This window comes from Sebastes umbrosus, chromosome 1 (assembly GCF_015220745.1).
Source record: "Sebastes umbrosus isolate fSebUmb1 chromosome 1, fSebUmb1.pri, whole genome shotgun sequence".
Classification (NCBI taxonomy): Eukaryota; Metazoa; Chordata; class Actinopteri; order Perciformes; family Sebastidae; genus Sebastes; species Sebastes umbrosus.
In genome coordinates, this window is record NC_051269.1 from 22,391,816 (window position 1) to 22,410,956 (window position 19,141).

The window sequence follows — 19,141 nt, forward strand, 5'->3', positions numbered from 1 at the left end:
GCATTTATTATTCTGTCTCTTGTCGACTTTAACTGATTTGGTTTCAACACAAATCCAGCCATTTGATTAGATGGTCTTTTAATATTTTGCGTGCATTACAGACAGAGCCTTCCATGCACTATGACAGATTTTTTTGAAGCAGTTTGTTTACAGTTTTTGAATCCACTTGTCCAGCTTTTATACCTTTGATTTTCTATGATGAACTTTCTCTGCCGACCAGTTCCTAAACTACTGACGAGATGGTTCACGCATCAATCTTTCATTTGAAAACAACTTTAAAATGAATGAGCTGAACTGATTCACAAACAGACCTGGATCTGAATCTGGGATCAGTCAGCGTCTGCGGCTGGACTGCGCTCATTAGACGTCTCAGCGTGATAACACGCTCTCCAACACAAAGAGAGTTCATCAAAGATGGAGACACTGGATCTGATGTCAGAACAAAGACAACTGTTATCTGCCTACCTTGGCTAGAACTTGAGAGCCGGCTGGCTGCTTTCCTGCCCTGAGCTTAATCAATCACAACCTCAAAATAAGTCTTGACTTTTAAAGCTTCCTCTTTCATTCACAGTTGGCCTCACAACCACCCAAACACTTGATGGTGAAAACCAAACAGTGATTCATTCACTGACTTCAAAGAAATACAGGTCTGAATTTATCGATAAGTAACTCAAAACTGGATGTTTACAAAAGGTGAATAAATAAAGATGAAAGACACAATGTAGCTAAGAGGGACCTGCCTATTTGAACTTACACTTTAATTTGTGACGGATAAAAAGAAAGTGATTTTTCCTAACAAGTCTTAATGGAAATTGCTCATTATGATTAGTTATCTAACTAAAATGGGAGAAGTCTCTGTCTGTCCTTCAATTTTTGTCGACAACCGTTCATTTGATCAACTTCACACTTGGTGGGTGTTATTGCTCAGGACCCAATGAAGTGCAGTGTTGAGTGTGAACTCTTGAGATCTACGGGATATATTTATTAGTGGTGCGTTATGTACATACCAAAGAACGTTTATTGCTAAGAAGTGAAAGTCAATTATAAGTTCCATTGCAACGCCAGCGCCCAGCAGCAAAACATAACAATTTACTTACAGATTTTGAGAGCAATCTCAAACTTTTTTATGTCAAAGACCTCCAAAATGGATGTCCAATAGACCACAGACCATGGATGTATAAGAGATTGTGTCCTGTGCTTTTGCCCCGCGTGTTAGTAAATAGCCTACAACTACACTCAATTCATTCAATGTCATGCTACTAGCACTACTAGCTACTGGCCGATAGCCGGTTGTTTGGGAACAGAGACGTTAACACATTCACCACGGTACAGGCTTACAGCATACAGCCCATGGGTGTACTATAAGATAATAGAAGGGATGAATTACAGCCAATAAATCCATTATTACAGCCGCATACATCTAGCAGGAAGCCGGCAGAACCAGATATGTTATGTAAGCGTGCAGGGCGGTGCAGTCCCGTGGGTCTGATGGACGTTCATTATACCGGGAAAATAACTCTGGATTTGGCTATTAATTAATTTTACAACTTTTAGGACATAATGATTTAAATGAGGGTTATTTAAGTGTTCGTACTGGGAAGTTGATTTATCTAAAAAAAAATTATCCTCTGATTTCGCCCTCTGTCGCTTGCTAATATTAAATGTTACACCGCGAAACGGCATGCTGGGTACAGCTCGCTCTCAGTCGCTGGCTACAGTAAATTTCAGAACAGATAAAGAGAGAGACCGGGGATCTACGGGACATATTTATTAGTAACTCTCTCAACAACCAAACAATCGGCCCGTGTGCTCCTCAAATAATCGTCCGTGGAGAGGACGGTTTCTGTTTTAGTGTCTTCTTTGTCACACTATGGTTATTATGCAGTTAAGCTTTGGGAACTCTTGCGAACAACAGAAAAAAATATTTAAAAAAGAAGCAGGATGGAAAGATAGAAGAATGAGAAAGGAAAAAGAAGACGTATCCTAACGCCTGAAGGAAAATATGATCATTGCCAAGTCTTGAAGAAATTTATATCATAATATAAATAATACGAATGTTTTCAAAGTCTGTACAACATATGGAAAAGTACTACATTCCCACAGCAGTAAGCAGGTGTTGACTAAAGGTCTGTAGATAAGACCCATGTGCCTGTTACACACTTTTATTACACGCATGCACAGACACACACACACACACACACACACACACACACGCACACACACGCACACACACACACACACACACACACACACACACACACACGTTGTCAGAGATGAGTACCATCAAACTCCATATGTTGACATTACTATAAAGGTCAAACGCAGGACAGCGGTCATTTGACCACGATGACCTTAATGGGAGTTGACTGTCCATACACACATGAGAGGGAGGGCTTCAACTGTAATTTACATTTTCAGACAGAATGAATTGAATCTGCACCTTCTTTTTACACAATCCTCAGGGCTTAAAGAATTTAATCTGTATATTAATAATAATCTTTTTTTTAAACTCGTCGAGGTTCGTCTTTCACATGTCAACATGTCAGTCTGTCCATCAGAAAGCTATGCTGGAGCAAAAAGGCTGATGGTGATCAATATGTGATGAATTAAAGTATTTTATTAATTGAAAACTAACAGTATAACAGTCACATAATTGATTCCAGTGATTTGAAAACATCATTGGCAATAATATTCTTCATACTGCACCTAAACATGAATGAATGAACAACCAATGCTGTCATTTTTCTGTGAAGGACATGCAGGCCCACTTCAGCGCATGACAAGCCAAAATATTACAAAGAGAAAGAAAAAGCCTGCATGTGTCTCAGGAAAATCTTTCACTTTGTCAGTTACGCTTTGCACCTGCATGAAAAAAGGTCCAGGGTCTAAAGTAAAACTCATCCCAGGTGATGGAGATCACTGAAGCTTACAGGAAGAAGATTGTTTAGGGTGCCTGACATGTTTGAAGTGTGTATATCTGTGTCTAGATATAAATCTGATTGCCTTTTCTCTTACATGTGTTTTTTGAAAATGCCTTTCTTGTACATGTGTTTGAACTGCATCCTGTCTGAGTCTGTGTATGTCTAAAGCAGCGCGTGTTTACAGGTTTATTTGTCTCTCGGGTGTGATCCTGAAGTGAAGGGGTGCTGCTTTCTGATATTTATAAATGTCAGCTCTGAGAGTGTATTTATCCAGCTGGCAAAGCATTTTTCACAACATCCTGACAACTTGACGCAGTGTTGAAACTGGAGGCTGCTGCACATCAGTGTTCCCTCTGTATTCACTCAGCGTTGCCGGCTCAGCAGGAACTATTTAAACTCTGTAGAATGTTGCTGTTACATGTTGCACTTATAAATATAGATAAATTATGTATATATAACTGTGATGGCTTAAACAAATGATGACTGGCAGCTTCTATCTCATGCCAGAGTACTGTGACTCAATATTTAAAGGGCCAGTGGCAGGGTTTTAGTGGCATCTAGTGGTGAGGTTGAAGATTGCAACCAACTGAAACTTATGGTGGCCAAAGCAAAAACATGATGTCCCAATCTAGAGACAGTGTTTGGTTTGTCCATTCTGGGCTACTGTAGAAACATGGCAGACTCTTTTTAAGAGGACCCGCTCCTTATGTAGATATAAACGGCTCATTCTATGGTATTGAAAACCATTTTTTTTTCTCACTCTTTTTATTACTTTTTTTTATTTTCAGGTGATCATACACTAAAGAAAACACACTTATTAATACTATATTCCATTTCTGCCAATAGATCCTCTTAAACGCCACATACTGACCCTTTAAGGACCAACAAGCTAAAGGAAAAGACAGATTTAATAAAAGTTGTAACACACACACACACAGACATATATTTCTTTCAGACCGCCTTGGTCAGTCGTCCATAACTATATTTGTCATCATGCACCAGCCGCCTATTCAGTAAAGCACACTCAAACTCTCCACTGAAAACTCTGTTTCTTTGCCCTGGAGGTCTACTTGAAACACTAAAGGATTCACTAATTCCAATTAATTTACTCTCCGTGCCTTTAATTAAAAAACTCTTATGCAAATCGAGACACGCTCTGTAACTCTGATTAATCTGGAGTTTCCAATCATTATGTAAATGTATTAAAATATGTACTCTTGAACTTGGAAGAGAATCAGAAACGAGGAGGTTCATACCTTATTTAGAGAGAACGGGTCTGAAAACAACTGATCCCAACAGAAAACGAGATTTCATTAAATGGCTTTAGCTAAAAGGAGAAGAAAAATGCCTCCTGGCACTGTGGAAAATAAAGTACACTCAACTGTGGCATCATTACAGAGAGAGGAGAGAGGCTTAAGCTTGTATTGTCTCAGACAATCAGATCAGTGATGCAATGACAAGGATGCTGGCATAACCTAATTAGACTTATATCCTGTACATGACTTTCACACGGTACCGCTGTGCTTCTACTACATGGACCACTTTGAGGTCTTTTCCACAGCTTGACATCAGTGAAAGCACACTGGAGAAAAATGACCAAATAGATGTTGTGTTTGGGGGCTGCAGAGGCCTGCGAGGTGAAATTGATTTGGATTCTTTTAGTTTCTAAGGCGAAAAAAGGAAGAAAAAAAGGATCAAGCTGAAGGGGCTCATTCATCTTGGGATTCAAATAATAACTGCATGGAAGACGCAGTCACAGTAAACAGCTAATTAATTTATTCTTCCTTCCAGCAATATCACTACCATTAGCCGTTCTATCAGTTTTAACTCATGAAACATGAAGCTTTTTGTGCCGGTGCAACGTATCCTCATAAAACGGTTCGTATGATATGTTACAAAAAGTTATTCCTCATTTTTTCCTGTGTTTTCCTACGAATGTCCAGCAACACGTGTCAATTTCCGTTCGTTACATGCATACAGTCTTTTCGAAATAAACTCCCGTCTTCACAGGAAACAACTTGGTTGGGTTTAGAAAAAGATCAACTTAGTTAGGTCTAGGCAAAGAACGTGTTTGGGTTAGAATAACTATGGTGGTGGCATTACTTAAGTATGGAAGTTACATGACAAATAAATCAATGTGGACTTCTGGTTTTCCACAAGGTGCGAACAGCGGTCTCCTGGGCGAAAGTCTGGTGTTTTTTGATCCCACCCATCCACCCTGACCAGCTCCCTATGTGGTGTTTGTTGCTCTTTATGTTTCCTGGTTCACGATAACGTGTATAACATACAAATTGATTTTGTGAGGTATATATACAAATTACAGTGCATTACTTTAGGTATAGCTACGAACGGTGTATGAGAACTAGGTCAAGGTTTGGTTAATTGGCATTCGAGGGAAACATTGGAAAGATCTTCTGGAATATGTTTGTTTTTGATGTATCACAAATACGTTTCTAATCATAGTCAGCGGAAGTCCGCATAGGGAGGAGTTCGGGATGGATGGATGGGTCAAACAAACACAGGACTTTCACCCCGAAGGCTGATGTTCGTGTCCCATTTGAAACCAAAAGACAACGTTGCCTTATTTTAATTTACGTCCGTAATTTAAATAATGTAACAAACATACTTATTTTAAGTCAAACCATGATGTTTTACTAAATATAACAAAGTAGTTTTTGTTTTTGTTTTTTATTTCAATTCACAACATTAACTATGTGTTTAAAACTGTGACCGTAATCTGGGAGAATAAACATATAAACTCGATAAGCAATCGAGAAGGCAGATTAGTTGTATGGGAACGTAATTTTGTAGGAGACAGGGTTGTTTAAAGGAATCTGAAAGCAGTGAAGTTTATTAGTGCTGTTTGCACCAGCAGTGTGGAGCAGCTCTAACAGACTGTATCCATCACACTGCTAAGTTATTTACACTCATTACATTCTGCTTGGGTTAATGTCGACTCCGTCTTTCACCAGCTTCTCTAATATTTAACTTCTAAAAGTCTGACAAGGTAAACTTGTGGCTGATAACCTACAGTCACTTATTCATCTTGATTTTAAACAGGTAACATGTGGTGCTACTGACATCTGCGTAACACGGAGGACAGAAAGGGATGAAAAGGGGATGAAAAAGACAAAGGTATGAAGAGAAAGATAAAGGGCATGACTGTTTGGATACATAACAAGAGATTAAGGAAAAGTTGGTGTAATATCTTTGTCATTACGTGTGACATTAGTTTGGGCCCCCGAAAAAGCACAAGTATGATGTTGGAGTAAATGAATCTACATTGTGAACATTGTGGCCCCAGAGGTTGTGTAGACGTAGCAACTTTTTGAGAATTGAGCTTGGTTTAGTCTTAAAGGTTGGTAAACTTACCCTCTGTTGGTGACGATGGCTTTCTTCAAGTGAATGTAGCTGGCTGGGAAAACTCCCTGGAGAGACAGAGACAGAAAAAACATCAAAACCAGGATCAAACCATCCTTTGTACAGCTACCAGTGAGGATATACTGTATGTAGCAACGTGCACAACAAGCATTTCATTAAAATAAGGCACCCAGCACACCTTCATGGGGCCAAGGGAGTGCTGGTACAGTAACTCACTTTCAAAGACAAAGAGTGTCTCAATTTGTCTTTTAATGTCCACTTCCAATATTTTTTATTCAGTTATTTAACCTTTATTTAACCAGGGTAGTCCCACTGAGATTAAGAATATCTTTTTCAAGGGAGATCTGGCCAGGACAGGCAGCAACATAAATAACTAAAATTACCGCCTTGGGATTGTATGCCACTGCCAACAAATTGAGGTGAAGTTGCAGTTTACTTACATGTAAAATGTTGTGTGTGTGTGTGTGTGTGTGTGTGTGAAATTGTCATATTTGGCATTATGAATTCAGTTATGGCATAAATCTGAAATGTTTTGTGAGGTCAAAGTGACATTTGACCACCGAAATCTAATCACTTCATTTTTGAGTCCAAGTGGACGTTTACTCCAAATGTGAAGAAATTCACTCAAGGTGATCCTGAGATATCACATTCACGAGAATGGGTCGGGTGTACATACATACATACGGACGGACAACCCAAAAACCTAATGCCTTGAGCTATGGCTGTTGCCGGTGAAGAGGCATGAAAATATATAGTTACAGACAGAAAACACAAAAGGAGACAAAAATGATATAATGCATTGTGTATTAGAAACAGCGTGACCAATCAGTCGTTTCTGCTTTTTCTCCTGATGCTAGCACAACACAGACCTGCATAAGCAACACAGTCTCACGGCAGTTTGTGAAATAGTCACAAAATGTAATCGATTTGATTCGTGTACATAGATATGAATTTTCCTTTTTTTCGTAACTTTCAACAATGGATTTTTCATGTGTTTTCCTACGAATGTCTAGCAACACCTGGAACACGTGTCAATTTCCACTCCAGTCTTTTCAAAATAAAACGACTTAGTTAGATTTAGGAAAATGTCGACTTGGTTAGACTTAGGCAACAAACTACTAAGTTAGATTTAGGAAAGTATCACGGTTAAGGTTAAAATAACTCCGGAAGTGCTGTAACTTAAATACGGAAGTTACGTGACAAATAAATCATCTTTGACTTGTGGTTTCACACGGGACACGAATACCGCTCACCTGGGTCCGAGTCCTGTGATTTTTATACTTCCCGGTTCACAATTACGTGGATTACATACAAATTGATTTTGTGCTGACCATCACGAAAAAAAATTGAAATTCATGTCTATGTACACGAATCAATACATTCAATTTCATGACTATATCACGACCTGCTGTGCGACTGGGCTGGCAAAAGTGGTAAATGGATGTATGGATGGATGATTTCTCAGCCACTATTTCAATAACTCAACTTTACAAGCTTTTTGCCACATGCCAGAGTGCTAAAGGAAAAGTCAGCGGATCACAAAAATCATTAGGATTCACCCTCTGGGGACATGCCTGCATGTCTGCACACAATTTCATGGCAATCCATCCAATAGCTGTCAAGATATTTCAGGTTGGACAAACGTGGTGGAGCGAACAACCTATTGACCTTGCCATCCCTGGAGCTGTGATGCTAGAGCGGCTAAAAGAGTTAGTAAAGCTTATTTTATGAATATGTAATTGAATGTAAAGTACCCTCCACTGCTCCCCAACCTGTAACACAGGCAGACAGAACAAGCTAAATACATGCAGAGTGAAGACTACCTGCCCTGTACAGCACTGCTACAAAACACGCAGAGTGTCTCAGAGGTGCACTGATCAATTATTCATGTGAGCTACTGTGAAGGTTATAATGGAAGCTGCTAGCATGCCAGGCAGGTCGCTTCATTTGTTTTAATATGACTTAATATAAACTCTCACACTGCAGATATAGTGGATATAAATACCTTGTCTTTTTGGTTAATTTCCAAAAAAAATTATGTTCTTTGAAACCAGGGATTTAAACTATGCAGACTATGACTTTTATATTCATTTTACTTATGTATTTCAAACTAACTGCTCTGTAAAAGTAAAACTCCTCACTTCCATCTTATTGGGTCATTGGAGTGAATATGGCATTGTACCAATTTACAAAGAGATTTAGTACACTGAGTACAAAGGTATTGATTATAACTTAACTACAAAAACACCAATTTGTTTTAATCAAATTAAACTAATTTAAAGTCTAATGCCTCCTCTCTTTATGTGCATCAGTGTGCAGAGCTTGTACTGCACATTTTCCTTGATCTCTTCAACATTTGTTGGTTGCATGTTTGTATAAACATTGTAGGTTTCACAGAGATGCTGGTGCTCATCAACTTGCTCAGCTATGTTACTTTCAAATGACTTTATTTCCCCTTTAATGTAACCACACAACAGATGTAAGGAACTGTTTTCAGCCAATCAGTGCCTCTGCAGCATGTTTGGACCCACTGACACCCTGACAGTGAGCATTGCTCTCTGCAGTGCTGGATATCTCTATCTGAAATGAAACCATGTGTTCTACTTTATCTTTACACACTACAGTATTCCTCCTCAAATGTGGAAGTAATTAGATATTTTGTGTCATAAAATCTTTTCCCAAGTAACTCTGGAAATATTTAATGGAAACTGTCAGTGTAGAAAAAGAAAACTGTTGAATTAACGAAGTGTAGCTGGTGCTGCAGCAGCCTACCGAGGGAACGTCAACACGGGAGGGATTTCATTCATATTCTACTACATGAGAGGAGGGAATCTATTTTAGGACTTGACGTCAGTGAGTCTCTTCGTGCTTGTTAGTTTGTTCATGTATGAAATCATCCTTAGGTAACACTTTATAAAAAACATCATTTATAAGTGGTAAATTGATCATTTAAACCAAGTTAATAGTTATTTTACTGTTAACAAACAATACAATTATAATTAATAATGTTTATTTATCAGTTTATTGTTGCACATATTATAACATGTTATATACTATATATATTTGTTTATGATTAAGAAATTGTTTGTTAAACCTTTAAGAAATTGTTAAACATCAAGAAACATTACAGGGATAGATGGACCAGATTTAACGCTTGTTGATGGTTAATAATTGGTTTGTAAAGCGTCTATAAACATTATTTAGATAAATTTGCAATTGATGATTATAATACTTTGTTAAATGGTTAATAAATACTTTGTGAAGCATCTATAAACATTATTTATATAAATAGTTAATATTTTGTCAATGGTTAATAATTGTGTCTGGTCCATCTATCTGTGTAATGTTTATAGATGTTTTACAAACTTTTTCGTAAAGGTTTAGAAATCATTTGGTAATAATTAACAAATACTTAATATAATATATAAAATGTTATAATGTGTGAAACAATAAACGGTTAATAAATAGTTTACTAATGTAATCAGAATGTAGTGTAATTGTTATCGTCTCTTATCAGCTATATTACAATTTATAATTTATAAACTTATTATTTCACATTACACAAACTAATGATAAAATAACAGAAAATGGATGCATTAATAATAATTATTAAACATTATTCATTATCATGTCATTGTTTCTTAACAGTAAAATAACTATTAACTAAGTTTAATTAACTACCAATTTACCATTTATAAATGATGGTTATTACAAAGTGTTACCCATCCTTGTGTATACTACTGTACCTGCATGTTTGCTTGTATTTGTGTGTGTTAGTATCCTATTAATCTCTATAAACAGATATCTGCATATGAATGCAGAATCTGTAGGCCACGGGACAAGATGTTTTGTATCGGAAGCGTTCTAGTTTCCGTTTATAGTCTGAGTAGTATTGACCGATCACGTTTGAACAGGCTTTAGTTGCATGCAGGTAAACGGTCCGTGTGGAGAGTTGGGCTATCACATTATCATATTTTCACTACAAGATTATCGTGGCCAAAATAATTCACAATAACAATATTATTGTGATATCTATCGAAAATTTGAAAACAAAAATGCTATCAGTCAAATTCATCTTCTTGCGTTGGCTGAAATGCAATCTGAGAACCCATCGGCTATCGTCCGACGATGATCCAGCTTTTTATTAGCTACAAGATAGACTGTTAACGGAGTGTAAACTGGCTACTTGTAAAACAATGCGGTCGTAGATGTCGTCTCTTGACTCCAACTCCAACTCCATTCTTGCATCTCAAATTGCTAATCGGGCTGTAAACAATGACCGGTGCACGGAAGAGGACGTCTCGGCCCGCTACAACGGAACCCCAGAAATATTGAGCGTTGCCCCCAGAGGCTAAATTGTTGTCAGACTGACAGCCGATGGGTTCCAAGATTGGTATCCTATCTGTGAGCTCCCTCAGTTGTCACCCAGCCTGCATGCCACTGCAAAAGATGTACGTACAGTATTAGCTTAGGTACCAGCACGTCTGTCTGCGTGTGTGTGTGTGTGTGCAGTTGAATGCCCTATCTGTACTCTGAAAGCTCGGCCTGCGGCGGTTAGGAAAGAAAGCCCGTCTGTGCCATCATGCATAATAACCCTGCTGTCTTTTAGACTTCTCCTGTCGACAGAGATGTATTCTGCTGCGCCTGTCAAAAGACCTTTTAGGGTCAAACATCGCATAATAAAACACAGGGGAGCACTTTCCTCTGTTATTCAAGTGTGAATGTATTTTTAGAAGAGACAAAGAGGGCATCGGAGAGAGAGAGTCAGAAAGAGAGCTATAAAGACAGGAAGAAATGAGAACAATAGTGCTAAGGAGAAATGGAGTAACTGTGGTTAGCCATGCATTCGACAGGAGTGGTTCAGAGGTGCCGGCCCGGCCTCCAGGGAGCTCGCTCAATTACCTGTCTGCCCAGAACCATAAACACACACAGTGTGGAAAATGTCCTCTTCATAGTCATACTCACAACTCTGCTCCACCGCTGCGTCTCTAAAACTCAGACAATTCTGTACTTTTCTGCCATCTGATGTCCATTTTAATATATAATCCATATTTAAACTTTGATGATACTGGAGAACATTATAATTAAGTACATTTACTGTACTTAGGTAGAATTTTGAGGTACTTGTACATTATTAACTTACACTTCCACTTCACTACATTTCAGAGACAAATATTGTACTTTTTGCCGCACAACATTTACTGGTTACTTTGCAGATTAAAGCTGGAGTAGGCAGATCAGAGCAAATATGATAAAAAAAAAGTTATTCTTTATAAAACGATCATTATATCCTCCTCCCGGTACCTGCAGGAATGATTTTGCTTTTTGGCTGGATGTTCACCGGGTCCAAGGACACCGGGCTCCATGTTAGTGATGGATGGTTTGATTTCCATTTGTAAATGTTTTAATTCAACAGCATCATAGCTATGTATCGGCTCAATGCATAGTTGTTTATCAATTCACGATACTACTGCAAAAACTACAACAGCCATAATTCATGTAGGCTACGGACAAAACAGTAGCCGTCTGTGGGCAACACTAAAATAATGTTTCACAACGATCAGTATTTTATGTTTTACTAGGCTTTAACTAATAAAAACTCGGGTTTAGTCTCAATTTCTGGAAAAACGGACAGGATTTGGGATTCGGGATAACTGCTCGTTATTTGAGACTGTCCCATTTGGTCACTACAAGCACACAGAAGGATCCCCAACTAAACATGCTTGTACAATGGGGCCTCTTCTGTTTAACATCTACATGTTTCCACTGGCTCAGATTACGGAAAACAACATAAGATAGCATAATTATGCAGACGACACACACATTTATATAACCATATCACCAGGGGACTATGGTCCAATACAAGCACTGACAAAGTGCATTGAACAAATCAACGATTGGATGTGCCAGAATTTTTTTCAATTAAACAAAGATAAAAACTGAGGTAGTTGTTTTTGGAGCCAAGGAGGAACGATTAAAAGTCAAATTCAATCGTTAAAAAGACCGAGACAGACCAAGCCAGAAATCTAGGTGTAGTCATGGACTCAGACCTGAATTTCAACGGACACATCAAGACAATTACAAAGTCAGCCTACTATCATCTTAAGAAAACATCAAGGGATTAAAGGACTGATGTCTCAGTGGGATTTGGAAAAACTTGTCCATGCATTTGTTTTAATGCTCCATATATCTGGAACAAACTCCCAGAAAACTCTCACATTTTTCAAATCTTGGCCGCAGCCTTTTCTTAAATCATTTCTTACACTGCACTGTAACTTTTATTCTTGCATTTTACACCTGTCTTATTCTATTTAGCTTTTTTAAAATTCTCTTGACTCTTTAATGACTATTTTAATTGTATTTCAATGTTTGTTTGTGGTGTGTTTGTCTCCATGCTGTTAATGTTTTATGTAAAGCACTTTGCCTTGTTGCTGAAATGTGCTGTATAAATAAACTTTCCTTGCCTTAGAATAATGAACAGAGCTGAACTGTGTTTGCCCCATTTTGATGTGAAGCTGATATAATAAAAACAATGTTGCTGTGATAATGGAAACATCAGATGAAGACCAGAAAGTATAAAACACACACACACACACAGAGAGAGAGAGAGAGAGGAAGCACATCTTGTTCCTGTCTCCTGTTAGCTGTGACCATGGATGGTTGTTAACAGGTCAGTGCATTCAGAACACCTCAGGCTCTTCTCTGATGCTACCTGGCTCAAAGTGTGTGTAGGTGTGTGTGAGTGTGTGTGATGGACAGGAGGTCATCACGGTGTTGTGTTGTTCCTAATTTAGCTGACAGTGTTGAAGCAGCGGTTCACTTGAAAAGGTCATCTTGTTACAGTAAGAGAGAGAAAAGAGGGAGACGGAGACGTGAAGAGATAAAGATGAACGAGTGCGTCAGACGCAGAGAGAGGGAACAGCATAATAAAGTCAACAAGAAAGGAACAAGGCTGCAGTAAAAATGTCATCCACCCACAAATAAGACAGTCTCCCTCTGGAGCAGTCTGCTGCAAGTACTGCACGTCACCTTGTTTTGACCTGCGTTTTAAGTGTCATCCAGGGGCCAATCACATGTCATATAATATGATGTAGCTTTACCGTCAAAGAAAAAGAGAGAAACACCGGGTAAAAGAAACAGAGAAACACCGGGTATTAGAGACACAGAGATGTACAGTAGAAAAGATAGAGGGAGAGGCTATGGCAGGAAAACATAATTACATACCCTGCTCCTTTCCATTCTACCATATAAGTCCTAACAGATGTTTACTGTTTATCAAAGGCACATAACAACCAATTGTTTGTTTCCCACAATTGTCCTGGAGACAAATCCAAGCAAATCCAAATAATGGTTTATTATCCACCTAAATACCCCAAGCACTCTGATAGGCTCTATTGCCCATATGTGAGTGCGTGTGATTGTGTGTAAATTTGTATCTGTTTATGCAAACAATATTGGCTTATATTCCCATTTATACGCTAATATACTGTATCATGCAATGTCTCAGGACAACGACGTTCTCTGTAAAAAATATTGGATTACTTATATATGATTTAGCCTTTTACTAAGTAATATAGCATGTACTGTGTGTAGTCTTGTAGACAGAGCAGGACACACAAGCAAGCAGTATTTGAGATACAGAGATGAGCAGGGGCTCCATCTTCTTATCTAATACAAACACCAGCTGAGGTCCATTACAGCAGAGAGTCCAGACGAGTCCATTATGTTTAACTGAAGACAGAGAGACAAGCAGCAGACAACAATCCCGTCCCTGAAGTTTAATGTGGGTGTCTTCCCACCGCCGCTGTGCATTATTCAACATCTGCAACATTCAGACCGTCTGTCTTAATGGAGCGTCTTGACTCCTGTAACCTTCAACCGTTAGGACCTGTCCTCCACTTTATCTGTTCTGCTCACAACACTGCTGCTACTCACTGACATTAGTTTGCATGCTGTATATCAGTATGTTTAAAGGAGATTATTTTAATGTCAGACTAGTAGTAGTAGTATATATGTAAGGGATAATGTACAGCGAACAGCGTACTTTCATTGTTGTGAAAGAATTCCCGACATTCTTTCACAACAATGACCCGCTAGCTGTACATTATCCCGCTTATTACACGGCTACTTACTGAAGAAATCAATATTTTGACACAAAAATGGTCCGCCAGAGTCTGACATCAGAACTGCGCCCATGGCAACGGTCTGCTATACATAGCAACGGTCTGCTATACAGAAATTACAGACCGCAGAACGCTGATAGATCAATCAGAATCAAGTATTCAACACAGCCATGTAATAAATATATACAGTATACATATATATATATATATATACTAAAATATGTAAAAATCCATTGAAAGCTAAAGCAAGAACTCCTCAAAATCAACTGCAACAGTTTATATCAAAAATATATATCTGTAATTTTTAGTCTTAAAACCAAGCTTATCACATTTTGACCTGATGTGTTTCTGAAGGATGTTTCTGTACAAATTATAGAGAGCAAGTACCCTTTTCCTGGCATTCATTCTCAGCAGGGTAAAAAATCCGAGGCAAAAACATTTTTTTTTTTCATGCACTGATCAGTTTTCAGATTTTGGGCTTTTTGGCTTCCATAACATGTCGTCTTTCAGACTAGTGGAAAGGAAACATCCACAATACACATTTAAGGTGTTTATTTTACTGCTTTCTCTATTTGTATCTGTAGATTTTTTCTAACTTCACCAAAAATTAGCATTAGATAATGACTCATTTGCACATTTAAACATACAATTTCAGGAAAAAAAAAAAAAATGTCTTAATGTCAGTAATCAACTGGGGAAGTTTCATGGCGATATCTATACATTACATTTTTTTACCCTATTTATCTGGAGTGTCTTCCTTTAAAAACTTTAAACCATATTACAGTAAGTCATAAATTCCCCATACATATCAGACTGATACAAAAGTTTTAATAAAAACTTCTAATAGGATGAGCAACTTCTTAACTCATGGTGACTCTGCAGGGAATCTGTGAATTCACAAAAATATAAAATCAATATGGTGAGAAAAATGAAAAAAACAACAACTAGTAACTTCATCCCTCCACTCTCACTCTCCCACTTAAATAATGAATGGTCTTAACCTTACTGCTGACCAGTGGTGAAAATGCTGCGAGTCATAAATGATTTAACTTTGTGTTTTTGGACGCAGACAGTCCTCCTAAAAAAGATGCCTAAAAAAAGTCTATTTTTTACCTACGAATTGAGGGAATTGTGTGTAAGAGAATCTGATGAATGACAGTTGTTGGATAATTCACTGAACAGTGATTATTTTTGAATACTTTATAATTTCATTATGACTTGACACATGGAATTTATCCAACAACAAGTTGCCGATGAGCTGTTGGAGGTAAAGGTAGTTAAGGGTCAGATCATCTGTACAGGCAGAGGGAGTCAGAGTTAAAATACTATATCTATAAATGCTAAAAATGGCATGTGAAATACATTAAGTAACCCAGAGGCAGCATAGAGGTCAGGCTTGTGGGAAAAATCAGTACAAAAGGTTGTTCATCTCTTCAGCAACTACTCTCAGAAAGTTTGTAAATGTGCAGAAGTTACATAAGATGGCACAAAAAGCTTTTATACATGCTCAGTCAACTTTGTCTAGATAAAGAAAATATCCTGAAAACGAGATACCTTCAGTATGAGTGGGAGTCTTAGTTAAAAAGGATGATTCACCACCTTTATGTGGATGGCCAATGATCATTGTTAATGCTAAATGTAATCAAATGAAGCAATAAATTCCTCCGTGTGTGTTATATTGATGCAGAAAGCTGAGTTCTCCTGCTCATGTAACCATGCCGGCAGTGCTTACATGTACCAGGATGCATTGCACGCGAGTTTCTGACACCTGGAGGTGCCCCGTCGGCCATGCACGGCTAATACAGCCGCAGCCTCGGCCTCTCTCCGCAGCCTCACGCTGCTGCATTTCTTCGGCTGTACACTCTGGCTTGAATATCTGAGTCAGACACTGTAAAATGTGTCGTTGTCCGGAACATCCTCTGCACTCATATTGTGGGATGCCGTTTTCGCTGTTGGAAACGTAGCTAGTTTCCAATATAAGCAAAGAGAACAAGGAAGTCCTGTTTTTGAGTTGCATCCAGAGCATGACGCCCTGGCTACCCAGATAAATCTAAGCTGAAACAGCAGCCTGTAGTTCTTCCTTCCATCCAACTACGTCACTGTCACATCAAATGAGGGCGCTAGATGCAGGAAGAACAACAGATTTAGAAGAACTCAGCTTTCTGGGTCAATATAGCACACTGAGGAATTTATTGCATCAATCGACTACATTGACCATCAACACTGATTGGACATCCACATAAAATGTGGTGAATCTTGCCAATTGGAAATTCACTGTAGATGTATAACAGACAGTCAAGTCAACCAAATCTGAAGAGTGTGTGTCATTTAAGCGAAATTGGGCTTTCACCCAACAGCCGAAGCACATCAAATCTCCACAAAATGATGTGTCCAAAGATGGTTTCCGTTTCGGGACAGGGACAGATTTGACATAAATGCTGCCTTAATTTGACGAGGTGATTTCAGAAAACCGGCAGCTCAAATATCGCTGATTAGTTACAGTGTTTATGTGCCATTTTACATCAGACAGGTAGAACTGGGTTTAAGAACACACGGTGCTTGAAATGAACTCAAATACTTAAGTCTCTACATGCAGGACGCACTGGAAGGGTTTGTGTATAATCTTAAAAGTGAGAGGCAGAAGTGAGGTATTAAAAACACTGTTTTAGTTCAGTAGCAGGGCATCGTCTGTGAAGGGAACAAAAAGTCACAGCGCAGCATGGAGTGGGAGAGAGTCCTTGCTGATCTCTACTTATAAAGACAGTGGGCGGTGACCACTTAGTCATGGTAGAGAATTAAGGCCATATCATATTAAAAAACACTTTAAATATTGCCATATTGAGCTTAAAGCACTTTTGAGCTCTTATCCAAGTCAGTGGAGCACACAGCTATCAAACACTGCACAACAGTTCATGTCGTAGTTGAAACAGTAGCAGATTGCACCGTGCTTAATGTGTCGGTTTCTCCTTCTTTAGCTCATTTAGCGTACTCATCTCAACATGACCTCTAGCTTCAGTGGGTGAGATACAGTAGATCTCCCGGCTCATCGCTTATCAACACACACGGAGGTCGGCGTGTTAAGTGCTGCAGAAGAAATGTTTTTTTTATGACTAAAATATCCCTCTGTGTTCTCGCTGTTTTCCTCACATTTCATAAAGGTCAGAGGTCATCATAGCCTTTTAGCCCCTTCTAATGTTTCTTCCTCCAATCCCTGATTTTTCTTATTAGCACATTCTTCTTTCACTTTGCCGTGCTCGCGCCTCCGTTTTACTGCTGTACAGTAATTTCACTCTCTTTTGTTTCAATCTTATCACACCTGCTGATGAGCTTGTGATAAACTGTCACTCATTGTATTCCAGTCACTCCTGTGACAAGCTGAATGCAGCTGCGCTTCACTCTCCTGTCTTCTCTTTTACCTTTCTTTCTTCTTCTGTTTCATCCTTCTATTGTCCTCAAGGACTTTATTTTCTAACCCTCCCATCTATTCTCTACTCTGAGCTCTTCTGTTGCATTCTGCTCTGCTCATTGTCCTCGTTGCAAGCAAGAAAAAGGATTGTGTCATTCCCACATACAGCTCCATGCAGCATCATAATGTAGTCTGGTCTATAATTTCACACAGTGGTTCTGACTCGGCTGGGATGATAAAATAACGGTGATTACATCACAACTGCAGAACTGTTCAACTTCCTCCTTTGTTGCCGTTTGATTTTTCAACAATGAGCATTTTTCTAAATGGTCTGAGAGGGAGACATTTCCAATGCAAGGAGAGCCATAATGAATATATGCATATTCTGTTCTCTCTTTATGTAATGCTGTTTTCACACTGCAGGCTGTACTGTTAGATTTAAATTGGCTGTTCCTGGCTGATGTTTTTGGAAGACTGTTCACATCTCAGCCTTGTCTCCTAAACATTACGTTCCCATACAACAAAAATGCGTTGTCAACTATGTTTTCAAGAGAAGCGTATTTTCTCTCTGATTACGTTTGTTTCTGACGAATCACAAATATATTTCTAATCATAGTCTGCGTAAGTCCGTGTAGGGAGGAGGTCGGCGTGGATGGGTCAAACAAACACAAGACTTCCACTCAGGAGACTGCTGTTTGTGTCCCGTGTGAAACCAAAAGTCAATGCTGACTTATTTTAATATACGTCTGTAAATTCGTAATGTTGCAAATGTCCTTATTTAAGCCAAATACATTTTTGCCTAAAAGTAATTTTGTGTGTTTTTGTTTTGTTTTGTTTAAATTCACGTTAATCACGTGTTTAAAACTGCGACTGTAATCCATGAGAAAATACATCAACCCTGGAAACATAATTGAGAATGCAGTTTAGCTGTACGGGAAAGTAATTTTGTAGGAGACAGGGCTGTAAGGCAGGGACGATACACTTACCTCCTGATTCGATACTATCATCGATTTGATATGTATTGCAATTCTACAAGCATTGCGATTTGATATTATGATTTATTGCAATTTTTGTTTTTTATCACTAAGCCATGGGAAAGAATTGAATCATACACTTCTAGGGACTTTTACTTTGGAAAATCTCTGAATTGATACAGTAAAAATGTTTGATTTTCAGCATGTATGTAGTCAGAGATGTCCTGAAGTCAAATATGTCAGTCATTGTCAGGAATTATTTATTAAAGTTTTTTTCCAGCAACCCAAAAATAAAGAATAAAGACATTTCCCTTACAATTGAGAGGTATATTCTTT

At 38.4% G+C, this 19,141-nt stretch overlaps 1 protein-coding gene across 1 annotated transcript in view; it reads right to left on the bottom strand.

Moving 5' to 3' along the window:
- The window catches only part of LOC119485197 (dedicator of cytokinesis protein 3-like), a 228,634-nt gene that overhangs the window by 91,506 nt on the left and 117,987 nt on the right, over positions 1-19,141 (bottom strand). The window contains exon 4 of the mRNA XM_037764582.1: positions 6,294-6,349. Within this exon, the coding sequence (XP_037620510.1) occupies positions 6,294-6,349 (56 nt within the window). The remainder of the gene's footprint in view (positions 1-6,293; positions 6,350-19,141) is intronic.